Source organism: Pempheris klunzingeri, chromosome 21 (assembly GCF_042242105.1).
Source record: "Pempheris klunzingeri isolate RE-2024b chromosome 21, fPemKlu1.hap1, whole genome shotgun sequence".
Lineage (NCBI taxonomy): Eukaryota > Metazoa > Chordata > Actinopteri > Acropomatiformes > Pempheridae > Pempheris > Pempheris klunzingeri.
Genome location: NC_092032.1, coordinates 8,548,702 through 8,576,501, shown reverse-complemented (window position 1 = coordinate 8,576,501; position 27,800 = coordinate 8,548,702). Strand labels below are relative to the sequence as shown.

The window sequence follows — 27,800 nt, the reverse complement described above, 5'->3', positions numbered from 1 at the left end:
TTTACTGTTTCGTTGGTCTTCCAGATCTTGCCTCAACTTAAACGGCTCCAGTTATCTTCAATATTTCTGATAATATTTCTGACAGTGGAAATATGTGTTTGAAATGTTGAAGGTTTATTGCAGCCCTCGCCTTAATCTTATTTCTGACATTCCTGGATAACTGTTTAGAGGAACAAATGGTATAACACTTGTGCAATTGCCAGCCAATTTGATATCTTGCTCTTTTTGGGGAAAATTTTGCTCCTTCACAACACAAGTGTATCTGTACATATTATTTTAAGAACTCTTATTTTATTTATTCACATTGCACATTAGTAACTCTATATAAGAGCTTCTTATCAGAGGAGATTTCCAAAGCACTTATGAATTAATAATTCACGGACATCAGTTTTATGACAGAATCATGCTTCTAGCAAGTTATCCGGTAATGTGCAGAGTTAATCATACTGTTTTAGGTTTATGTTAAAATTACCATTGCAACTTTTGATTTAATATCCAGGATAACCTAACAGTGTGAAGTGAATTAATTCCACAACAAACTAAACAGTGTTTCATTATGCAATATGCAGACAGTAGATCTACCACACAGTGTGTCCTTGCAGAGACGCTACATTAATTCTTCATCTACTTTGAATCTTGCGTCTTCCGCCAGTGGCTGGACTTCAGCATACATGACAGCGGTAAGTAGAAAATGAACAGCAGCACTGTATGCAGTAAAGAGTGACAGGAGATTTAACAGTGTGAATTGAGACCCACACAAGTATGAGTACATGGTTCGTACTACATCCTACCTTCTTGTAGAGGGAGCGCAGGTCTCTGTACTGCCACATACTGCTGAGGACCTGAGAGGCTGCTTTTACCACCTTTGCTGAGTGTCTGGAGAGAGATAGAGAAAGAAAGAAACTTATCTCTCCTGTAGCTCATTCCTTTGGATAATGTTGCTGTGTTATTATGTCCCATCTTTACCAGCTGCACAAGATGTGTGTGGGCCAGTGGCACTTGAAGGCTTCAAGAATAAGAGGGCAATTGCTCTTTTCAGCAGAGAATGATTTACCTTGCACAAAAACTGAGAGTCTCTGGATGAGTTTAAAATGACCCTCTCTGCCATGCTAATGGTCCCATCCCTGCCACTTAGCTGAAAAATGACTCTTGTAGAAGCCAGTTCATAAGCCCTGCCCTTCTAACAGCTACGGAGGGAAGCAGAAATGATGCTCATTTGTTCACTAAAATTAACAAAAATCCTCCTGAAAAAAGGCTTCACCCTTTGGGCTTCGGAAGACATTTTTTCTGTTCTGTTTACAGATAAAAATGTTTCATAGACACACACCAATAAGGACATGACATGCTTATCTCCACTGTTGCATGGATAAAATACTTCAATAATGAGAAAAGTCTAGGATTTGGCAGTGCAAACAGATCCTAATGGACCCTGGTAGTTTGATTACCTTGAACACCATCAACAAGCTACACATTTCAGCGGGGAAAAAATGCTCATTGTGGTTTGGCATTAAATGTTCCAAAGGTTAAAGTCATAAAACAATATTTCTCTTATAATTTTTTCTTATGATTGTATTTTCGCTTCTGCTGTTTCAACAAAGTTGGCAAACAGTGGCTGTCTACGGTAGTACTTTAACGGGCATTTTCCCAATCTGAAAGTGTGATAAGGGGCATTTATCCTGTACCTACTCTGAGAAAATGAAGATGTGTGGGCTATTACCAGTTAACTACACTCATTGTGAAATTTGCACTTATGAAGGGTTCCTCCAGCACCTCATCTCTCTCTGTAATGGTGCCCTTAAGCACAGTTCCCTAAATAGTCTGAATCTCTCTCCATAACAATAAATGAACGTTTGACCTCATCTGATGACACTCTGGTGTCTTGGCAACCCCTGACCTGCTGGTTGCCATAGCAGCAAGACAGAACCCCCTGCTTGGTCTCCCATAGTGACAGGAGTTATATCTCTGTTGTCTTCCTTGTTGTTCTACAGCAGTGTTTTGTGGATGATTGGTCAGAGGGAAGGCAAACACGTTATGAATGATGGATGTGTGCTCACATTAAGGCACCGGTCACTACTGACAGTACAGGGTGCACCCTGATGCCTTGAGGTACAGCACACTACATTAAGAATATGAAAATAATGACAGTGTTTTTTCCTGGCCTTCACATTACATTTCAGGACTTAACTACGACAGTTATCTAGGGCTGTCTGTCTGTGAGCACAAGAAAAGCCACTCCGAGGCATTAGGGAGCTTTCTCATTTTGGATCCTTGCTTATTCTGAGATTATTTTGGTGACAGAACATCATTCTCCCACTGAGGCATATGTGACCATAAGTGAATGTACAATGTAGAATTAAATACTCTTTTTCCTCTTTGTCTTCACTTCTGTGTCACAAACCAATGCTGTGTTGGAAGGGTTACAGTTAGTATTCTTTGCTGAGCAGAAAATTATTCCTGCTTGTATCTGAAGGGATATTAAGCACATGGCATTGATCTAATAACCATATTACATACTTTTCTATTAACTGTTATAATACATAATTATCTTCAAATTTTTAACAGTATCCTTAGATGATCGTATTTGAGACTCCTGCAAATGCATTTCAAATAGTTGTTAAATTTTAGGTATTAACTCTGTGATGCTACTTCAGATCAGAAGCATGCCACTAACACTGCAAGTATTGCAGGCAGATAACCCATGTAAAGAATGCAGCCACTCGTGATACTGTAAAGTAATTTAGGGAAAAATAATCTACCAAAACTGGCAGTAAAAATTCAGAACCAGGATCAGACTATGTTTTTTTTTTTTTAATGTTCTTTGCTTTGTGCTTTAGAATAAAGGATGCCTTGTCAATGTCCAGACCATGACACAATGTGCTACCTGCAAAATAAAAAATACAATAGATAAAATACAGATTCATCCCAGTAGTTCTTCTCAGCTAGATAAGATGGCTAATGGCGTGCTACATATAATTCAGATACACTTAAACTTAAATAGCACTTAATAGCACCATTCAACATATACATAAAATCCCCTGACATGCATAAAGAATACTTGATTTACAACTTAACATTTTTTTTATTTTCATTCATAGCTTTTTGGGGACTATAACGACACATTCTATCAACATCCAAGTGTCTAATCAAGTAGCACGACTTTTACTCTCTTCATACCTGCAGGACCTGCCAGTGAGTCTGAAGGGTGCCCTTGGGAGAAATGTCTCTACAGTGTGTGCATTGGATTTTGGATGTAATGATGCAGACATACAAACGATGGTGTCTTCAGACTTGAAAATGTTTTTTCTCTAACTGTAGAGCTAACAAACAAATCTGCAATTATATTTTAGATAGATGCAAAAAATTGCATTATGAAACTTCAAAACTGAAAACTAGCCCACTCACTTGTCTCCTTTGCTGCGTGCAATGCCGATGAGTTTTTCTATGCCACCAGCATCACGCAGGGCTTTGGCGTTCTCCATGTTCTTGGTGATGACTTCGTGCAGTGCGCAGCAGATGGCAGTTACCGTATCGTCTGACATGGCCTTGCTGGGAGGGCCTGTGGTCCCGGAGGTCCCACTGCTGGTGGCGTTATTGTTGCTGCTGCTACTACTGCCTGGTAACCGATGGATCAGATCTCTCATGGCATATTTACCTGGTGTTTGTGGAGAAAATGAAGTAAAGGGACAAAAAATATTAGTCAAATTCTATTCTCTGCACATCTTCCCACATATAGCCAATTTAGTTTGAAATATCTTGAAATGTTGTTTTAAAAATTGCCTATGGAGAGATTTTTATGGACAAAAGAAGGGGCAGACATAATCTATACCACTTTATTATATAGAGGCTAGTGGATTGACAGAGCATGGACGTATAATTTTCGATTTTCAGTCTTAAAAACTATGTGTGGGGGTGAAGGTTTATATTTACATGTCCATACAACTACCTCAATAATGTACTTAATGGATACTTCAAAGCCTCTATGACATCAAATAATATTCCCACTTTACTGTCTTTTAAAGCAAATATCTCATATAGCTAGCTAGGAGTTTGGATAACTCCATAAAGCTTTAGTTTGAGAGGGCACACTGCAAATCCTCTGACGCACACACACTCATGCAGACATGCTGAGAATCCAATAAAAGGGACGACTTGTGGTATTTCTGTGAAAAGGCTGGCATATGAAGAAAATGAAAAAAAAAACCAAAACACTGACATTCAAAGAATGGGTTGTTGGTGAGATCGAAGCAACAGAGATAGTAATTAAGAAGTGCAGAAGATGTCAGAGAGGAAAACCCATAAACTCTGCTAGTGAGAGGGAGGAACAGATAGAAGCAATAACATTTAGAGTGAAGGGGGGTTTAAGGCAAAGTGGTGGTCTTGTGGATTTCAAAAAGGGAATGACAGACAAAACCACCTATATGTAATCTGAGCTCACCCACACAGTAAGGTACTTTGTGTCATGCTGGTTTCAGTTCAGGCAAATATTTTTGTCTTAAATGTTAGAATCATTGCACTTAATACTCCGATCTGCTGGGGCATATGTACCGTAATCAGGAAACAACTCACTGTTATTTCCTGCTGTGTTTCAAAGTTTCCTATAAAAGTGAGATCACCAGATATGAGGATGACTGAGGAGAGGGGCCAATGAAGCAGAGCTCACAGCAAATAGGTGATGAGAGGAAGAATGGAAGACAGCAGAGAAACTGAAGAGATGAGAGGAAAGAAGTGTTGACCGAGGTGGCGTGTGGAGAACATGAGTGGCAGTCAAGGGCTAAAAAATGCCTTTACCATCAAAAAAAAAACCTGTCAATTACACTTGAGTCGTCATGATCTCCTGAGATGAACCCCGCGGGTCATGATCCAGGTAAAGGATCAATTTGGATGCATACCTCTTACCCTGATTCACACTAGATACACTTCACTCAACTGAGCATCTCCACAAATGAATGAGCAACATGGTGCCTGCCAGTCCAGTGTATACAACACTGAAGAGATGCTCAGCGTGAGTCACTGTCCCCTACTAGATTTTAAAATGAAAGTCCTCCAGAAAAGTGTTGCATCAAATGAAGTAGATAAAAAAATGCTCTAAGTATTAAATCCACTGTTGAATAATTTTCAGGTGGACCATTAGTTACATCCTCTCTGGTAGCCGAAGAAACCAAAATAGGCCAAAATACTCAATTTGCAATAAATGCAATATTTGTTGTTTTTTCCCTCACCGATTGTGAAATACTGTTTCTAGACAACTCATTTTAACAGCAACAGTACAAAACTGCTGAATATCTATCTAACTGCCGCTCAGCATCAGAGGTCCAATCTCCTGCTGCTTGTGGCGCTACTTTGAATTTAATAAGTTTAGTGAAAAATGAAAGTAAGACCAAAACATTTTTGTGGGGTACAGATTTGTTCCCTCACTTGTAGAATGCATCCCAAACCAAATCAGAGCCTAAAATCTCCACTCCTGATATTCCTTCCTTTCTTCATCCACTTTTTTCTCACTATTCTTAAAAAAAATTCCACACTCCGTAATGCTGAACGTTGATCCCAGGCCAATCCATCTCGCTGATACGAGGAGCGCTTACAGGCTGGTGGTAAAGCCCTTGCTCATATTACCTCAAATAAGCCTAAGTGATCTGGGAAGGGCTGAGAACAGCAAAGCAATACACAGAGCAGGCAAATCATATGACACTACCAACCATCACAAAGCAAGGGAACACACACAGACGCAGACACACACACACCAACTCCATCTATGCGGATGGAGTTGTGACTTAATTGGCCAAGTGTTATCTCGGGCTGGCAGGCTGAACAGAGGTTAAACAGTCATTGTCTTTTGGCTGTGAGGACAAAGTTAAGCTGCATCCTAAGAGGAAGACTCATTATTTGACTGACTTGAATCAGACTGACTAATTTCCTGACTGATTTACTGGCTGATGACAGACTGATTAATTTACCTTCTTTCATGATTTAATGATCTGACTAATTTCTGAGTGAGTGAGTGAATTATTTACTGACTGACTGCATGACTAATTTACTGACTGGCTAATTTACTGACTGACTGCTATATAATTTACTGCGTGAATGACTGACAATTTATTGATTGACTGACTGACTGATTGAGTGAGTCACTAATTTATCAACTGACTGACTGTAGTGAATCCAATAATAACAATAGGGAGGGTGAAGAGTTTCCACAAGGATGTTAAAATCATTGGAGGCATAACTGTGTGGAAGTATTTTCTGCTTACAGACAGATGCTCTGATAAACTACTGTCAGCATATCCCTAAAATGTGCTTGCGTGTGTGTGTGTGTGTGTGTGTCTATGTGTCCGTGCGTGTACACAGGTGTGTGCATGCACATCCCTATCAGTCTTTGCAACGTCATCACATTTATCCCGCAGTGGGAGAGCGCAGAATGGAGAAGATGATATGAAAGTGGAGAGAAAGAGAAAGAGAGAGAGAGGTCGAAAGAGGACCGGGAAACAGCATAGTCTCCCACTTTTGACAGAAAGGAAAGAGGAAGAGAGGTGAGGAAGGGCAGAGAAACGGGGGAAAGAAAGAGGAAGTTTAGCCTTCGTGCACATGACTGTATGCTGAGACGTATGCAATGAGAAACACCTTGAGAGATGAAGAATCAAACTGAGAAGCCCTCTTTATTTCCAATCCTTTCAATAACACACCTTATTAGAGGAAGATGCAGCCTCATGATAATCACTAAGTGCATGACTGAAAGCCTTACACACACCTTACCTTGACAATACACACTGCATGCACACACCATTACACATCTCACCTAGACGTACACAATTCTCATTATCTGGTTTTCTGGTTGTTTGCTTCTGTTTTTGTTTGGTTTGTTTTGTCTTTGGGATATTTCTTCTAAGTTGCTTGTTTTGATGTGAGATGTTTTCATAAGATGATTTTTCTCCAACTTCACAATGCCATTTTTGTTTCATGGGGGTTTTATTGTGGTTTTTGTTATAAGCTCACAGAGTTGCTTATGTACAATATCTGTATCTATCTGAATAATGCTATATACAGAAATAAATAGCTAAACTAAACCAAACTAAACTAAACTAAGGCAAAGCTGTGCTGAGGCATCCCTTTAGTCAAAGTCTGGCCTCTTTCCTACATCCAGACACTCTACCAAGAGCCTGCAAGAGGCGGATTGATGAATAATAGATTAATATAAATGAGAGGGAGTTGCTGCACTTTCATAATGTCAATGCAAAATTCAACACATTTTAAAAGCTAAATCTTTTGATGTGCTCATTACCCTGATGAGGGCATTTTTTTGTTAAAATGCTGGGTTTTAATTACTACTAAATATACAATTTATCTCATAAGGCCACATTGAAGTTTTAGGTATGTAGTTGACAAATGAGAACGAGTATTGCTATATAAAAACTATAATCAATCAGCATGTTGGACTGCATGCAAACAGAAGGCAAGTGTCAAAGCCGGGAAGTGCATGTAATTACTTCTGTAACCTCACAGTGATCAGAGGCAGTCAGACAGGAAGAAAAGAAATAAAAGAGCTGATGTGCAAATTAAGATGGGTGGGTGGGTGAGGGGGTGGCGACTTTAAAGTCCTGCTACGGCACAGACAGCACCTCTACATGCTGGAGTGCAATCTCACCTCTCCTCCTTTCTCTGTCACTGAAATGTGAGCTACACCTGGAACATGTCCTCAAGGAGAGAAACAAGCCCTCTGCTGATCACTGCACAGTCTAATAAACCTGTATTACACAACTCCTCCAATATAGCCATCTTCACCTGGGAGGCAGAGATGGTAATATATTCCTGTGCTGCATTCCCTCATGTGTCAGTAACTCCCGCTGAGCGGGGTGTGCTTCATCAGGGCCATAATGGCTGATTTGATTTAAAGAGATCCAATTACCCTCAACAATAGAGTGATTTGATTGTTTACTGACGGAGAAGGGAGAGTGTTATTGAAGTAAAATTGGAGGTAATTGTCTCAGGGAGAAGTGGGGAAAGATGAAACTGCTTGATTGGTTATGGCGTCCGACTGTCTGAGAATAAGGGATGGATAAGACACAGTTATCAGTGACTGGGTTGGGGTCCCTCGGGTGGGCTGTTGTGTGCGTACTGCGTATCAGAAGAGCCTGGCTATGTTATGTTTCTAAAGCGTTTCTGTGCTCAGTGAATATGTTCTAGGCTGTATAAAAGCCCATGTTACAATAGTAGTTAAACACCAATAATAGACAAACATCAGGCAGGTCTAGCCTGTAGCTGAGAAACCTGTTTGAGCTGTGAATAAAGACACTCAGTCTGTGATAACTGCAGTCTTAAAGGACCACTCTGAACACTTTTAGACTCATACAAACGACAGATACATTCATTTATGTTTCATCCAATGCACAATCTGTGTATTCTCTTAGCAGCTGAAGCTTTCAGTCTAAAATGATGTAACCCCAAAGTGTTGATTTGAAATGTGGTGTAATTACTAGGTGATTATTCAGTGACTTTGAGGGAGTTTCCTGTGGGTTATTTAATCAGTAGTGCATCACATCATCGACAGGGGGTGCCAGATTCAAAGCAACAGGGTGTTGGTTCCTGTTCTGTGGGAATATTCCTTTATTGAAAACATGAAAGTGATGTGGTTATGGTACTTGGATCTCAGCCTCTGAAATCTCATGCTGAATATGAAACTACACACCAGAATTAGATCAACCGACAAACCCTGGAGACTGTGCCAAACATCAATATTGTAATTTGGGGAGGAGGGAGGGCTTTTTTATTGACACCAATTTTACATATTTTCCCCTTACTGTAATCCAAATCATAAAAAAAGCATCCTAATGAGTTCTGGATTCTGAGCTCAGTTGGAAAACAGCCACGACGAAGTGAAAATATAAATCACGTACTGTACACACACACAAACACACGTACCCTGCAGTCAGCAATTACCAACATCCTTGCAGCCTCATCAAGCCAGAATAGATATGAATGACCTCCAAAGACATTCTGAAATGTGAGGTATATTCCTTTTAACTTCTGAATAAATAAATGTATAAATGAATAAATAAAAGGAAATGCAGAGGAGAGTATGGACAGATGAAACACAGTGGGTTTAAAGAGGTCAGAAATGGAGGTAAATTGGAAAGCGGCATGCCGTCGCTTCCCCCGTTGTAAAATATTCTGCCTTCTTGTGTTTGGTGCTTTTCACACCAGTTATATCTCGCCCTGTGTGTCTCTCTTTGATGTCTGTGGGTGACAGGTTTACAGCATAAACTGCAGAGGAGGGAGAGAGAGGGACACAGAGTGACTGCGAGAGACGGAAGAAAAGCGGGGGATGATTTCATTTCCCTGTGAGGAACCTGTGGCTTCATTAAAGTCATTCTACTGATATGAAGAGGGTGCCTGCTTGGGTAGACCCACACACACACACACGCACACACACTCAAACATACTGGATTTATACATATCCTCACAGGGACAGAGAACAGAAAATTCCCATAGTGATGATTAAATAAAGTTACATTGTACGGCTTCTCACTGATGGTCAGCTGCATTCACGACCCCTTATGATTTTCCTGAATAAAATCACGACGGGCCAACTTTAGTCACTTAGATGTAACCTCAGAACCTTCTGAAGACAAGAAACGAGCAAAATTAAATCAACCTGCGCACCGCCCAAGATCACCTGAGCATGAGTCAGATCCTGGAGGGACAACTACAGGACCAAAAAAACATCACATTACAACTTGTTCTTTCACTCTATTTCTCTTTATTGTTTTCTGTTTCTGTTTCTCTGTCTGTTGTGCTCCCAGTCTGGCGCTGGGGAGCAGGGGATGGAGAATGCCAGAGAGAACGAAGTGTGCTGATAAAAGACACGCCAGACTCTCACACACAAGAGATTCATCCTGAAGGCGTCACAGAAATTTCATAAAGCACCGCTACAACATGGACAGAGAAGTGTGTGTGTGTGTGTGTGTGACAGAGGACACGGCCACTTTTGGTCAGCTTGCCTTTCCAAAGTTGTTTATGCTCACCACAGTGCAGTCTGTTGACTGCAGGGAGAGCAAAACATGTAAAAGTTGGCGTGGGATAGAAAACGACAGACATTCGCTGGCAAGCTAAAACTATTTGGGGGGAAAAGCAATTAATAGAATTTTTTGTCCCTTGCTTAGTGCAATTTTTCACTGTACTAAAATGTGCCTGCGTGAGCATGTTTGTGTGTGTGTGTGTGTGTGTGTGTGTGTGTGTGTGTGTGTGAGAGAATAAAATGATCAAAGGCCTGAAACCGGTGAGTTTTCAACACCTTATTTGCATCTGTGAATAACAGTACCTGACCTCTAACGAACACACACTGTCACACACACACACACACACACACACACACACACACACACACTTGCAATCATGCAATTAGTGACATCCCTGTGGTGCACTACTTTGGTTTCCACAGTAACACTCCCCAGCACTGATGTCATCAATTTAAAGAGCGAGAGACTGTGAGAGAGGGAAGGTGAGGCGTCATGAGCTCACGTCTGAAACGACGGATGGAGGTGTGGGTGTGGGATGAATGGATGACGGCAAAAGAAGGAGGAGGGAAGAGAAAGAAAGAAGCAGACTGAGATGGAGAAAAAAAGGGGGGTATAATATTCATGTTGTGGACAAAAGCACTGCTGGGTGAAAATGAGGGGAGAAGAGTGGGAGGGAAACTAAACTAAAAAGAGGTGTGATGTGACAAGAGAGGAAGACAAAGAAACAGGAGGAAAAGGGGTTAAAGAGGGAAAAAGATGGGCAGTTACATTACATAAGTGTCACATACTTTGCGGACTAACCTTTGCTGACATCGTGTTTCTTTGAGGCTTTAATGTTTTGCTTTTGACTTTTATTAAAAAGTCATCGTTATTCATCATTACATAAAAACTGATTTTGTTGGGTGTCTCCTGCAACCAGTAAGCAATCAGAAAAAAAATGATGCAATTCGAACAGAACTGATGAGCTTCTACACCTACGACGCAAGAGAACATCTTGATCAAACTTGGGCGCGCACCAAAACAAGCACCCCCTGATTCACATGAAAGAGGTGGTCTTGAGCCACTTTGAAGTAAACCATGGAGAGCTTTGTTTGATGTTGGAGGTCAATTACTGTAATCCAGATGCAGCAGGGAGGCCAGCACGTCTTAGATGCTTACAATTTACAGTCTTGTTTATCCGTCTCTGTGTAAGGCTAATACATTTTCTGTGACTCTTCTTGAATGCATGTGCACATTAGAGGGCTGCTTTGGGACTCGATAAAAATCTCCCAAAAATCTCCCAGTTTGCTGTGGGTGTGAACGGGCGGTCAAAAAATAAGACGCAGGATGTTGGCGGAATGAATTCAGTTCCTTTATATGTGAGTCAATTATAACACTGTCCTGAAATAACTGCTGGTTTATTAAGAATAAATACCACACGAACAGATTGGATACTTAAGAAAGTCCTCTTATGTGACTGTGAATGAGATGGACTGGAGTTGCTGAGGTGTGGTGGCTCATAATGACCAACCAGGACGAGCCAAATGATCAACAAAACAAACCCAAATCAAAGCGATACGTTTAAATGCAGAAGAGAAAAATGCAACTACGTAACGTAATTACACATTATTACAACAGGTATTATAACAGGCATGAGAGGACTACACTGGGATTGGGAACCAACGGGTCCCGTGAGACCAAATCTCCCAGGAGCCGGCAGTTTAAACAAAGCTGTGGGTGGAAGCGGGTGGTCTGGAGCGCACACACACACACACACACACACACACACACACACACTGCAGGACTGGGTGAAAAACATTTAGCGCTATGCTTTAGTGCACATCATGAATATGAATATTAAATACTACAAAAAGTCTCAATGCTTTGATTTCCTAAACACTGATTTGTAGATTGGTACATAATCAAAAGCGAGATTAAAAACTGTGGGCCCTTAAATAACCTTAGTTAGTTAGAGTCTGACTTTTGTGTTTGAAATTCAAAAAGTTTCACATCCAACTTTGTATTACTGTACATCACATATTTAATGAAATCCCCAGTACAGGACTTCATATTAGGAATTTGTGTTTGGAATTTAAATTAAGCCCTTATTGCAGAATCCAGAGACTCAATTAGATTTAGCAGTAAGAGCCGGTCACATTGTACAAAAAAAACCCATTAATTAATTCATTAAACATCTTAAATTAATACAGCTTTTTGCATTCATCACTTTTTCATTACACACCAACTTTGGTTTGGGTTTGGTTGCAAGCACGCCATGTGTTTATAGGAATGGCGGCTGTATTTGAAAAAAATACAGTTTCTTTTTGGCATTCAAGTGCTGTTCTCAATTCATGTGTGTCAAATTACCATCTGTAAGTAAACGGGGAAGAATTGCACTGACAGACGGTGTAGCAGTGAATGGGACTCCTTTATTGCTACACAGGCATACAGTACATTATGCAAATCAAAAACTATGAAGGAGGTGAAATCAGGAGAGAGACAAAAACACTGACAGATGAAAAGAATGATTCTCAGTGACATCAATATGCCACTAAATCACATTACAGAGGGATTGGAATATAAGCATACATATGCGGTTAGGTCTTTAGCTGCCACTGCTCTCTCTTCTTTTTTCTCTTCCAACCCAGCTACCACCCCTTTTCAGTCCCCCTAACCTGACTTGGCCTCTCTCTGCTCTTCTCCTCTCTCCGTCTCTAGCCTTGTGCCTCACTTGCTTGTCTCGCAGCCATCCAATCATACAGTAGTTTCCAGAGGATTTGACACTCTGAGGTTATTGTGTGCGAAAGATGATTCTCATCTTCGCTCACTCTGCTGAGCTCTCATGCAAACTACCATTCCCCCATGGTGATGCTGCCAAACTTACCGGCACTAACAGCTTATGACACCCTATTGCATGAGTTTTAAGAGACGAAGATTTGGTTTTTTTGCTTTTCAGAAAGAGGCGATTCATTCTAAATTAGCCATGCAAAATGATATTTTAATTAAGTGGAACTTTGATCTGACAAAGACCCACAAACTGCTCTTTGAAATTGCTTTGTCGCTTCGGGTTAAACTGTTGTTTTGCAGAAGTGCATGGTGTAAAGAAAAAGGTGTTTGACTCCGAGGTTAGAGTCACTGTATTGAATAAAGCTTGCGAACATGGGCCAAATGGAGCTTGTCTCTTAGGAGTGCCTGGCCTCTACCTCCTTTCTGTCGACACGCATCAACTCACACCTTGCCAAGAGCAAAGTCTCAACCCTCACTGATCACTCTCACTTTGCTTCTTCTCTCTCCTTTCTTACTCTGCATCTCTGAGACTTTTCATCTTTCTGTGTCACTGTGTGTCGTTAACTCTGACTGTCCCTCTCTCTCTGTCTCATTTGCTATTTGGCAAGTTGATTTGTGAGCTGATTGTGATCTGATCATTTATTCCACTATATAAGAAATGGCACAAACACTGTGTGTGTAAGATGCGGGGTGGGAATTCTCTTGTGTAAATTGGTCGTGGCGCCATTTTCAGGAATGGGAGACTGTTTTGGAGGGACTGCTGCTGCTTGAACCTCCCATGGCCCCGCTTTGACTCAATACAGTTTTCCCTGCCGCAAGGAGGAGCACCTTGTTTAAGAAGCCCCGTATGTAAAACACACTTTTCAGTTAATAGCATTGGTTATCATGTAAAAAAAAGTTTGATCATTTTAAAATTGCCATATTCTAAAGACAGAGAGATTACAATAAAAATTTAATCAAACAATCCGTAACAATGTAACTATAATCTAATTACTAGAATCTACTTATAATTTGTATATATATGTATATATATATTATCTGAGCTGTTACTTAGTTACTTATTTTTTGTAATCTGATTACATAATCCTGATTAATCGGTCTGTAATCACTTACAACCCGACCCTGGCGATGCCCATGTCGCTCTGACACTGTTGGATAAAAAGTAGAGTGTATGCTTTAAAAGTATGTACTTGATCGTTAACGTGCTGGCCATACAGATGTAATAAAGGATGGCCAGTTTAGAGCATCTTCAGTCACTTGTCAATGCTCAAAAGGTTTACAAAAGCTGTAACACATCTGATTTTGGAGCATTGAACCAAACTGAAGTGATCACTGCTTTTGTCACAGCAACCTATTAGCTACATACTTACTTTGAATGATACATTTAACTACATTTACTACTGCATCTAACTAAAAACACTACAACCTCTAAAGATCTCTGTTTTCTTGTCCAGGTTTTCTATTTTAAGACAATCTGCCAACACCTCACTGATGGTGCAAGGTTGCTACAGTAGAATGATAATCTGCAATGCCGCTAATTTTCTCTCTCTCTAATCACCCTTCCTGTCTTATTGTCTCCTCTTAAGGCTCAGAAATAACACTGGGAGAGCCAATCACATGCAAGACTTAGACCATGTTATCCTACAAGTGAATAAGTCAAGCGTATATTCAAATGAAAATGCCAAACAAATTTGAATTGATTTTCTCTGTGAATTTGCAAGTAATGACATTATTCAATCAGGCTGTGTGTTCTGCCTTTCTCTCTAGCATACATTCATTACAGTGTCTACCTCTCTTTCCATAACTGCCCTCTTTGTCTTTCTCTGCTTCGGAAACTAATGGCAATGAAAGACTAAAAGTAAAAACTGACCAATTACTGCTAATATTTTAATCAGTTAGAGAATGTTTCGATAATTTCCAGAGCAAAAACATAGACTATGCTCATCATAAAAGGTCAAATGGAAAAAGTGATTCAATCAGTTCAGGACTGTTTTTAACATAATACAAGTGAAACATTTATTTTGTGTACGAGCTGTAGCTCAGTCGAATTTAATGTAAAAATGGCTGAAACGGCATTTTGACCTTCCACAGTATTCCGTTAAAACCAATAATATTATAGATTGCAAATTAATAAGTTCTGTGGTGGCAAGAGAAACAGCAATACACTGCAATTGTGTTTGAATTCAAACCGTATTTGTATCGAATTTGAATTATTCCCGCTTCCATATTTCTTCATTCAATATATGCAAGTTTACATGTTGTATGTTGTCACAGTTGCAGTAGATATGAAAGGCAATCCCACCTATACTCTAGTTTGGTGGAAAGTATTTTAGATCATTTTAAATCTCATTTAAAGATCAAAAATGCTCATAACTTCACTTATGCTGATATGCGGCAGATGGGTTTTGCTGTTTTTTTTAAAAAGTGTGGTATCACTGCTATTATTGGACGACTTCAGGTGGAGAGCAACAAAAACGATGAATGGGGAAAAGGCTGATGAGTGTGCAGGCGCACTGAAGACAGAAAACAAACAACCAAACACCAACAAATAAAACATCAGAAAACAAATGGTAAGTGCTTTTGTGCGAAGGCCTTAATTATCCTGTAATCTGCTGCCATGTGCCAGCCAGACCGTCGCGGTATGCGCGTGTTGAGCTTTGCCGGTGGCATTCATTGCCATTCTTACAGCACTCTGACAAAACCCAGAGAGGCTCCAGAGGCCCCTCGCATGAGACTGAGGGGAGTAAGGTTGCTATAGAAACCACCGAGCCCACCGAGAAGCTGAGATAATCAGATAAAAGAGACAAAGAGGGGTGATACACACATACGCATACCGTACACACAATAAATATCAACACAAGTGCAGACAGAGAAAGAAACACCAAACAAACACACCTTGGCCTCAGGTAATTAAATTATCATAATCATGTACAATGACTTCAACAAAATGTCTCCACAACCACAACACTTCCACCATCATGCTGTAATAATTCATGACAGCTGTGGAACACTAATTTTACATCACATGAATGTAAAAAACATGTAAAGTCCCACTTAAAATTTCAGCTCACTTTTTAGACTTGATAGCAGTTTGTAATTACCAATTAGCGGTCTCAGTCAATAACATAATCCTATGGGTCAAAGGGCAATTTAATTCTTACAGGCAAAGTTGACTGACATTTATGTTAAATGACTTCTAATTGATGCAACTGGCTACAGGCTCTTTACCCTTGTGTTACTTCACTTGAACACAAGCTCTTGACTTGGATACTCTAAATGAGAACAATGTGACAGGAGCAGACCGCAGAAGAACGCAATTAAAGAGGACAATCTTCGCAACAACAGGCAAAAACAAACCTAACAGTGGGTCCAATTTCACATGACTTGGAAGAGATTAAAAATGCCAGTGATCCATGCAATGATTTAATCTAACAGGTGGGGGGATGATCTACTATCCAATATCATCTCTCATTTATCAGCACTTACCAATGAGCTCCTTGTTCCTGATGTCCAGGGCCATATTTCTGAGAGCGGTGGCCACAGCACACACCACCTTGTCGTTGTCTATCCTCAGTAACTCCACCAAGATGGGAAGGCCTTTCTCCTTTCTCACTGCAGCCCGGATGTACACCGACCACTGATGGGGAGAAAGCATGGCGAACATAGTTTGAACAGCAAAAACTGGCCACAGTGCTGGGAGGATATATTTACAGCTATGGTCCTACACTCTGAATGAGTGCACTGTAGTTTCCAAAATGTAATATAATACGAACAAATAAAAACCGAATGCATGAAATAGTATTAAAAAAACTATCCCATAGTGCATTTATGGTGGATTCTAGGAGTTTAGTGACAATCCCTAGAAAACTGTTAAGATCTGGAATTAAAGCACATCTTAATTTTTACAACGTAGGTTTTACTTTTCTAGTTTTGCTCATAAAGGCTGTGATAACCATCTACTTTTTGAATGAGATGATGAAGATGAGAGGCATCCACTTAAGACAGCAATTACACTTGTGCACACACAGCATGGCAAAGAGAAGGACGGGTTACGGCAACACTGCCAAACTTATCTTCAGTATTTGCTGGTGACACTATGCTTGATTGGTTCACCTTAGTATGAACCACTGTGGTTATTGTGATTGGTTATTTCCAATCCATACATTTTTACTTATTTACTTATTTACTTATTTTTACTCTTGTCACCATGCTGACGATTTTCTTTCTAACATTTTCTTGAGAAGAGACTGACTGTAAATAAGGAGGGTGTGACAGCACGAAGGGAAAAGACAAAGCACAATAAGCGCGGTCGAGTGGGAGATGTCATAATAAGGGGCAATATTAGAGAGGCAGGCACATTACGCTGGCTCACAAGTGGTATAGTCTAAGAAAGAGAATTATATGAACCAGAGAGAGGAGTTTTAAACTTGGAGACCACTCTATCCTTACTCACCACTCGACCCTAAACGGCTCAAGTGGTGCCACCGTCAGGGTCGACTGTGGAAGACTGGTGATGTGCTAAACAGCACCCAAGAATAGATATAAGTAAGTAAAGTATGAAGCCAAAAGATTCTGCTAAAAGCTAAAAGAGTTTATCTTTCCGTGGTAAGTTATGGTTAAAGTGGTTAAAACAAAGTAGGGACCAGAATGGGCACGGGCATGGTTCAGATAATCATTTTAGAAAATATTTCTAAAAAATTCCCTATAATCATTTCCCTCCAGGGGAATTTTTTTTTCCCTCGGAGGGAAATGATCGTATGTCTTAACCAGGAGCTTAGTGAACAGAACGTAGACTGTGCCAGCGTCTTCATAAACCGTTAGTGGCGCTGTTCTCAAAGTCAGTGAAAGGAGCTTGCTTGGAGGAGACATAACAAAGAACACACACACGGAGACACACATGCATGCAGTAAGGATCCAAAATAGAAAATTTGATTTCCTGACGACCACCTGCCTCCATCATTTCCTCCCTCTCCTTTGTCTTTCTATGCCCACCTCTTCCACCTCCCTCCTGCTCTGTTTCTCTGTCCAGTCCGCTAATAATGGAAATACTCACAAAACCAAAAGCGGATACACACACACCTCCCACACAAATTTACAGGCCTACAGAGACATCCCTCTCAGCCGCGGTGTGCTTCCTTCACTCCGTCACTCGCTCTTGAACTCTTGAGTTCAAGTTTCACATACAGCAAAAGTAACATCACCTTTTAACTGTGCATTTTTTGAAAACACAAACATTTCCATCTAGATTTTCAGATTATATACAACCAACGATGTCTGAGGCATCTTTCAAAGGTCATTTCAAGGTTACACTGTTACACTTCCCACCCTTTACCCATATAATAGCTCCCTCAAGGCTAGAGCTGCTCTCACCAGTGCTAGATGACTGCATGACTCACATTATTACCATCTACCTGCTACCATCAGTCAGACCCTGGCTCTACTCCCTTGTGTGTTCAGGATTGGAGCCTTTACATTATTACAGTTATTGCATTGCCACTGAACAATATCATATATGATAGAACACATAAAAACATGGGATTGTGCTAAAAATATTTTAAAGTCGCCGGGATGATGCAGTGAGTATATAGAACATTATTCCAACAGCTCGTGGATTTGAGTTGTTTATCTTCCACTGTGGCATTTACTGCAACCAAATCAGCCTATAAATTTTAGACCGAAATGACCTTTAACCAGATGATCAGATCAGATGATGGGTTAAAAAAAGCATGTTTGTTTGCACACAACCAACCTGTCTTGAAAAACAATCCCACCCACACCACCGACGGCATTTTACAATATCTCTCCTTCCACATGATAGTGCAAAAATGATTTCAAACGCTAAGCCAGTGGGTGGTGATAGTATTTTACGTTAAAAACAGTACAGAAGAACACTGCGAGCATACGTTTGTGTTCTACTTTGAACTCTGTACGAAGAGGTTGCTTAAAAACGATTGGGTGCAATGCAATTATTCGGCTCCACACAGCGGAGTAATGATGAAGTAAAACTAGGTTGCCTTGTAAACATGCAATTAAACCTAGCAGCACCGAAAGCACATAAACAAAGCAGTAGCCAGCCATCTTGCATTCACAGTGCACGTTCAATACATATAAAAACGATTGCCGTGCGCAATTTAAGGTGATGGTGTCCCAAACGCTCTGTTTCACCTGTCCCCCCCGAAAACAGCCCTGTTTCAGTGAGCCAGTGACTCCTTTTTCCGTTTTTGTGTGTACGGGAGGCCAAAACGCAGAAAAAATACCTGTTTTAAAATGATCCAGATATACGTTGGAAAGGGCCTAAATGTGATTTACAGTATATTTACATGATTGTACTCCTGGGCTCCTATGATATTTATGTTTGACAATGAAGAAGTAAAGCACAGAATCTGGGAAATCTTTAAAACGTAGCCATTATACCTTCCAGCTGCCTGCAGCCAGGTTCTGTAGCGCCCCAGCTGCTCCCTCCAGGGTGTCGGGATTGGAGCATTCAGACAGCAAGGTGAGGTAGGGCTTGACGATGGTGGGATGCCACAACATCTGAACCCCTTTGGGGGGCTCTGCCGTTTCCGGGAAGGGGCCCACGCCATCCCACTGTGAAACAGGAGACAGAATGTGACAGATTTCTTTATGTTAATTTCTCTTAATGAAGAGAAAGTTGAGGGATCACTGTAAAATTCTTTTACATCGATGATATTTCCTGTATTCAGCTTTGAGCTTGTGCAGCAGTGAGCACTGTGACATCACAAAGTCCCAGAGTACACCCGTGAATCACTACCACAAGTTAAAAGTGAAACTACTGAAGGTCAGCTAAAGAAAGGGCAAAGAAGGAAAAAAAAAGAGATGCATGTGAAAAGAGACAAAAATGTTTCACTCCCACATTTGCCTTGAGAAACCTCAGGCTCCACATCTCTATTCCCCTTTGCCTCCGCCCCTCCTCCACTACAACGGGGTCTCTTGATGTTTGAACCTTTGTTGGATGACATGCCCATATCTCTTTCATGTAGATATGGACTCACAACTATGTCTCTTTAATTTCTGCTTCTTTCCTCTCTTTTCCCTCCTGCTTGTCATTTACATCATGTCCCCCTTTTCTCTTCCTCTTTCTCTCTCTTGATTTATCTCTTGCTTTCTTTCTTGCTTGCCTCACTTTCTCCCTATTTTCTTATTCTATTTCCATCTTCTCTCTCTACACTTCTCAGTTTCTACTCTCCCTATCGACCTTCTCGGTTTTGCTCTACTGCTTCCCCTCCTCCTCTTGTCTCAAGGTAAACTAGGCTAGTGTGTGTCTTGAGAGAGGTGCTGTGGAGTGTATGTGTGTGTGTGTGTGTGTGTGTGTGTGTGTGTGTGTGTGTGTTTATCTATACATAGATCCTCTGATCATAAAATCAAAGGCTTCTTATATTTTCAAGTGTGTAGAAGCACTACAACAAGAGGCATCAACACTTTCACAGTTGAGTGCTTTCTGTTGCCTAGAGACACCCTACATACTAAATATTAATGTATAATGTAAATTTGTGTATCTGAAATATAAAAAAATATAAGCATATCAAATGTTTTCAAATGTATTTGCTCCAGTATGAGAAAAAGTTTCATATTCAGCCCCCAAAACTTATTTTTAAAAGGTGAATATACTGTCTTTAATAATCTATGATTTTTTTAAAACATTACCTGCGTGGTTAAAAACTGCCAAACATTAACACTGTCACATTTACTGTGGCTGAAGCTTTACATTGGCTGCTGTGGAGAAACAAGTTGTTGAGGTGCAGCTTACTAGTATCAACTAGTAACTTAACTAGCCTTCTTTGCTGTTCTTGGGCAGTGACATGAAACGTTACAGCTTTAAAAGACACTTAAAAAAACACTCATTTCAATGAAGCGTCATTTTGATTCTAAACTTGTATTGTTTGCTAAAAAGAAATTTCAAGAGACAGCTGAACATCTTGAAACAAAGCAGAAATGTATATTATATAATCTTGATACCAAAAAATCTGTATGTGTGTGAGAGTTTGTGTGTTCCAGTAGTCCATTAATAGTGTTTAGGTCCAGGTCAGGCTCCCATGCTGATCCATGGCCTTGCTGTCTGAAGCTCTAATAAATGATTAAGGAGGTTACATTAGAGCCTAACTGCCTGTGCCCCCTTACTCAGTCTCTGTATCCATCTCGCCGTCTTTCCTGGTACATCACCTGCGTCACTCCCCCCTCTCTCTCTCTCTCTCTCTGACCCAGTCTTTTGGCTCCAACCTCTCGTTCGGTCTCTTTGTGTTTGTCTTTGTCTCACTAACTTCGACCCTTCAGTCTCACATTTGTGGAAAGGGGTGTACCTCTAAATTCCTCCCATTTATTTTCGAATGTAATCGATTAATAAATTCTCTATTCCTTTCTCTTTTCTCCGTTTGTGAAAACGGTCCATGTCCATGTGTGTCAGCTGTTTTGTGATACATCCATGATTAAGATTAAGAGAGGGGGAAAGTCTGGCATTGGCCAAGAATGGGTTAAATAAAGCAGAAATACTGCTCTGGAGGTTGGCTATCCTTTAGCAGTCCAATTAGGTGGCCTCGGGTCTCAAGGCAGCAAGTAAGGGCTGCGTTTGTGTCTTGGTTTTGGGCCCCATAGACAATGCTAACACATTTTGAATTTTTGTAAGCCGTCGAGTGCACCTTTGACTTCATTAAAACATGAGGTCTTGTCTATGGAGAGAACAGATGGGAGACATTAAAAAACTGAGAATGATGACACTTTAAATGGGAAAAGGAAGGTTTAAGAAGTTTCAAATATATAAAATGTGATTAAAAACAGCCAAAAGTAGCTGATGAGCTGCTACATTCTCAAAGAAACCAGTGCGTTTGAACTCAGCTTGCAGAATGCTCTTCTACTGAACTGTGATTTTCATCCTTGTTTTCCATTATTTACCACACATGTCCCTGCTGAAGCCATGGCTGCCTCAAACACTCACACTGCCTTGTTGCTTCATGAAAGCAGTCTGCTTCTGCTTTTTGCACCTATGTGTATATATATACAGATGGGGGACAAATGAAAGCAAAAACCTCAATAAGTAAGTAAGTAGAGAAATATAATCAGTGCAGATGCTTCCATACTTGGCACAAGTAGTGAATATTTTGAGAATTAAAATGATATGAATCTTTTCAGTCGCCTGATCTTGTGGTGGAAACTTGTGTGCAAAAGGACTCAACACATATCAAATAATGCACAAAACACAGATAGGGTGAAGTTTAAAAAATATTATTGTACAATAGCAGGAGACAAACCAGAGAAAAAGCATCTGACTCACTAAAGACATTAAGCATCTTTTATAGCCCATTCCAACAAACAAAGGAGCCCTTATAATCTCATCCCAGATGAACACCTACTGTATGGAAGATTTTGGACCGGTGTGTTACACATCATCAAATGAGGGAAAATCTTGCAGAAGGTGTTCAGCCCTCCAGCAAAATGCCACAGACTTGCTGTATCTATGCCAGGAATAACTGAAGCTACTGGCCCAACACTGACACTTTCTGTGAGTGATTATAGACACACATTTTTCATTCACTGTGCCGATTTCATCCGTCTGTATCTCCATAATTTCCTTGCCCTCATCATCCCCTATATTCTCTGCCCTTACCTGATCAGCTCCCTTCTTTTTCTTCTTCTTCTTGCCCCAGCAGCCAGAGCTCTCTCCATCGCGACCGTTGGCGTCACAAAGGAGGCCATCCAGCTCCTCCAACCCCCCCTGCTGGCCGTGGGACGTCTCGGCAGCCAAACGGTAAGACAGATTCCTCAGAATGCAAACACAGTTCTCCACAGTCTGGAGATGAGAAGAGAGGAGAGGTGAGAGATGAAGTGAGGGTAAGGGGATGAGAGGGTGGGGAGGAAGGCAAGAGAACATAAAAAAAAAAGAAATACAGAGACAGACTAAAATAAATAAGTGAGAAAGTTGAGCTGGGACATTTGTATTTGCTGCCATATAATGAAACATATTGCTTGAAAACACAGAGCAAACTCAAAGTCAAAGCGTGCTAATAAAAACCGACCGCTATAACACTTTTACTCTCAGCCTTCCACCCCCCACTTACGAGCCAGACAGGCCGAGAGAGTGAGAGACAGAGAGAGAAGGAAACAGGAGAGATAATCTCATAGGCAATATGCTTCTGCATTTTGTTAGCTCTGACTTTGAAATGAGATTAGACGAAAAACCCAGGTAAATGAGGAAAAATGACAAGCCCAATATATTGTATCACACCCCATTAAACAGCCTGTTTAGAGGCAAACCCTCCAGCCGAGGACTGCGCGCGTGTCTGAGTGAGAGCAAACTAAATCTTGCATTGCACGTTGTCTATGCTAAGTGTGTGCTCCCACTGAGTGTGTGTACTCGCACGGGTGTGTTTCGTATCACTGAGGAAGGGGAGTCATCGAGTCAACAGAGTGGAAACTAACAAAGACAAATCATCAATCTTCTCTCTGTCTGACCGTTGGTTTACGCAAAAACAACTAAGGAGTGTAATTGAACAGCCTCAAGAGATGCAACAAACAAAACAATGTCTCACTCCAGCGAGCTGCAATCATGTCTGAAATTCTATTCACGTGCTATTATAGAATCATGTAGGAGAAGTTACATTTTATTTACAACGTACTTTGACATTTCAGATTTCGATCTGTTATTTCGCGTTTATTCAGAACCCTGATCTTTTTCGGCTGCACAGTTTAGGAGCTGAAAAACATTCTTGACTTAGGTTTTAAAATGATTGCGCGGTGCGTATCGTCTCCTGGTCAGAGTTCAGCTACCGAGTAGCAGCCCTACAACAAAAATTCCATTCTGAATGTATCTAAAAACCAACTAATACAAGAATACCGCCTGTCTGTATGACCTTGTGCTTCATTCCACACTGCTGCTAGAACCTGCTTGTCCATAACACCCTTCTGGGACGCTAGACTACGCACATTAATGGACTCGTAAAATTCTCCCTGTATTGGCAACCACATTTAATGCAAGATGTTAAATATTAACATCATATAATCTATGAAATGCCAGCGTTATATTGGTTGTGTATGTACAATGGTGTTCTTAATCTATTATGTCTTGCACCATCCTTCTAAATTACTGTACCAGTTAAGTTAATTGGCTCTTACTTGTGTGCCAGTGCATACTGTGAAACCCATTTAAATGTCTCTGAAACTTCCTCACGTTCGTGCATTTCCTTACAACATAATAGCAGTAATCTGTAGAGTGTGTTAAATGGGACAATCGACTAGAAAACACATATTGTCACATTACATATGGTGAACATTCCTCAGATCTTGTGCATCTCTGCCTGGATAGATGAACATGAAAGGCAAAGAAGAGAGGGCTGAGACTGTCTTGATGATCAAAACGCAAATCCTGAGGACTCCTTAGAGCGAGGGTAATTTTTCTGAGAGCATGGAGACACAACTGATTATACAATGGGCACATTAACTAGTATGTAGTTGTAATGTTACTTGAACAACCTCAGCTTGTGTTAATCTTAATATGTTGTCCTAACTATTTTTGCTTTCTTGATTTAGGGGACTGATAGAACAAATGCATATCTCCAATCCATACAAAGCATTGGTGAAGTGGAGCTACTAGATATTAATTATGTGTTGTTGACTCCTTGCGATCAGCCTGCCAACTCAACAGCATCTGTCTGTTCAGTTGGCAGACAGCTTTAGGAGGAGGAAGTCAGGCGTACTAAAAAGAGGAAAAGGCAGACGGAGAACAAAATGAGCGCGTGGCTAATGTGCATCGCAATTTCAACAGTGACCACTTGCTGGTTCACCTGCCAATCAGTCTTTGTTACTGTGGCGACAGCGGTAGTCCTCTGGTGACTGCTGTCTGACTATGAGAATGGGGTTAGGGGGTGGGAGTAACAGTGATTAAGGATGGCCATTTAGAGAAGCTGGGAGACAGGGAGACCTTGAGCAGTCAGCCATCCACAACACTGTTTATGTAGTATTGACTGGCCTCCACCTACTGTGCCATGAACACACATATGCACTCCACACCTTCATGAACGTGTCCTCACACAGAAAAACACAAAGTGAACATAAACCCATTCAACTTTGACTACCGGCAGAACGAATTTTGTCAAGATGCTCTGCAACACAGAAGTTGAGAGGTTTTATTTGAACAGAAATAAAACAATGAATTGCGCGCTCCTTGAAAAGTTAAATTATTCTGCCATGAGGCTGCTGGCAGTGAAAGGAGCTTCATTCTCATCGGCATCCTGAACGATGATCATTTTTAATGCCATGTATTAAAACCATGTATTCTAATACAAAGCACAATGGATGGAGATGGAGCAAATAAGAGCATGAATGAACTTGTGCAGACACAGTCCTGGACATAAATGCAAGCTAAGATGTTCAGAGCCAAACACACACACACAGACCCACGCACACACACACACACACACCTTGCTGTCGATCTCGCTGCTGCCCAGAGAGGTCTGGATGACGTAGAGCAGAGCATCTGTCAGGCCGTCACACTCCCTCATCCTTCGTCTCGCCTCCTCACCTGCGGAGCTTACATTCCTGCAACACACACAGGACACTGGTCAGGGTATGTGTGTATGTGTCTATGAGTTTGACAAACAGAAAGAGAAAAACAAATGAGGAAAGAAAGAGAGTCGGTGAAGAGGGAAGATAAGACAGGAAGACAGATGAAAGAAAAAAGAAAGCTGGTAACGAGAGGTGCAGAAAGACAGAGGCAGAGAAAGAGACAGAAAGAAACAGTGAGCGATGGATAACGGGGAGCCTGGCAGCTCTCCCTAAACTAAACAATTGAAAAGGGAACATTAAAATTCTGGATACATCTCAATCTATACCCCGAAGGCTCGCTTCAATCTAAAGCACTTGACTTGAGTCCAAAAAAAATAGGAACAAAAAAAAAAAAAAAGCTGCTTTAGTCAGACAGTTGGTGTCTGAACTTCTCAGCCAACACGCACACCAACGCCGCTTTTATAATTTGACAATATTGTTCCGTTTATTATTAGCAGCTTTGCCAATATGATGCACAGAAATAATGAATAGAATAGGAATTGTACTGGAGGTACAAGGTGGGCGGTGCTGGGTTGGATTTGTTTGGGTTTCAACATGGAGCTGTCTGTGATGAAGATAAGCTCTGTACCAGACATTGACTCATTTGCCTGTGCCAATAAAATAAATATGAAACTGAGGTGTGTAGCATGAGCTAGATTGAATATTGTATTTCCCTTATAAATCCATGTTTGAGCTCAGTTTGAGCTGTACGTGTAAATAAATGTATGACCATGCAAACTAAATTACAGTATAAAATGTAGCCAAACTGTTTTATAACTTTGCCTATAAGAAGACATAATGCTTAATGATGCATTATATCAACAACACTCAACACAAGAATGACACAATGAATTGATTTACGGTTGCTAAACATTGCCCATTGACCAGAGTGTAACAATACTTACACTGCAGTGAGTGGCTCTATGGAGATATAGTATAATTCTGTATGATTTATGATTTATGTAAATTCATCAGCTCACATGAACAGAAAGGGAATAAAGTTAAGATGGTCAAAACTATCAATGCCAATAGTACTAAATGAAAATGTTACAGCTAATGATTTATAACCAAAAAAAAACTTGATAAATAGGTAAATCGATTCTAAATAGATTAACAATTTGAAAGGGAGTCTGCCAGACAGAGGAGAAGACATCATTTTGACACTTTGCACTTATATGGTTTATGAAAGCAAAATATCAGACATGTTTGCACTCAAAACACAGGGCAACCTCGCAGATAGCTTTTTTCTTAGAGGTTCCTGAGGTTCATTTTTTAAATACAGCTTCATAAATCCCATCAGTCAATCTACTACTCAAAATGCACTCACGGAAACATAAAAGCGATGTTTCTAAGTAAGAGCAGGTATCACGCTGAAGACAAGCTTTTAGGGATATCGACTTTAGAGCCACAACGAGCACAGTGTGAGTCTGTGTGAGTATGTGTTATTGTCACAATCACTCTGTACATTTCCTCCCAATCTGCAAACTCATGTCTTACCAATTCAGTTCATAGTGCTAATGGAAGGTGACAGTGATGTCCTATAAAATTGCTGTATTACACAATATTGTCACGATTAGTGTAGTGATAGTTGAGTAGAGTGGGAACACATTGCTCAGAGGAGGCAGGTACACTTAAGTGGATGAGTGCAGAGAGATTTTTAGATTATTTACTGCAGCACATCCACAGGCAGCCATATTGGAGGGCTACAATAGTGGTGGAGCATGACTATGAACAGCTAATTGTGATTTTATAACTACTTGGCTGTCACGGGGATAATAACACACTAAGTAAAGTTTGCAAATGAGTTATTATCATAATACCATTCTATTATAGCCTTTAAGTTTTTTTTTTAACATCTTTTATATATTTATTTGCCATTTGACACACACTGAACTGCTGTTTGAGAACAATACTGCAATGAACCACCGTTATGCTGCATTGCTGTTAATATGGATGCAGACAACTGGCAAAGCAGGGAGCAAACAATTAACAAACCAATTATTGAAGTTCGGTAACATGAGTTTCAACATATTTCCTTCAAGATGAAATGCCAAAAAAAAAGACAAGACAGACAAAAGAGGTGTGGGCACAGAAAGAATGTGATGGTATGAATGAATAAGTTCATCCATCACATTGGTTTAATAAATAGATCACAGCTGTTTCACCAGTCTATGGGATGAGGTCAATCATTTATTGTACTGATGAGAAAAAGAGAAGAGAGAGAGAAGAAGACACAAGAACTCAATTAAAACTTCACGTTCACGGCTCTCCGCTTCCAAGAGAAGGTCAAGTCATTTTCACCTGCTTTGAATGCTAATGGGCAAACAAGCACACGATGGAAAACCCGCTTAACAAAAACACAGTTCTCTGCAGAGTCAACATATAAGAACAGAACAGTGAAAACACTTCACCTTGACTAATGTTTAAGCAAGAAAGACAAGAGGTTGGTGGGTTAGAAATAGAGATGGTGAG

General features: G+C 40.5%; 1 protein-coding gene across 1 annotated transcript in view; it reads right to left on the bottom strand.

Annotated features, from left to right (window-relative positions):
* Positions 1-27,800, bottom strand: part of ctnnd2a (catenin (cadherin-associated protein), delta 2a) — a 198,274-nt gene that overhangs the window by 16,091 nt on the left and 154,383 nt on the right. The window contains exons 16-21 of the mRNA XM_070853339.1: positions 25,205-25,322; positions 22,396-22,578; positions 19,191-19,364; positions 16,263-16,413; positions 3,403-3,652; positions 792-876 (exon numbers count right to left, since the gene is read on the bottom strand). Coding sequence (XP_070709440.1) covers positions 792-876; positions 3,403-3,652; positions 16,263-16,413; positions 19,191-19,364; positions 22,396-22,578; positions 25,205-25,322 — 961 coding nt within the window. The remainder of the gene's footprint in view (positions 1-791; positions 877-3,402; positions 3,653-16,262; positions 16,414-19,190; positions 19,365-22,395; positions 22,579-25,204; positions 25,323-27,800) is intronic.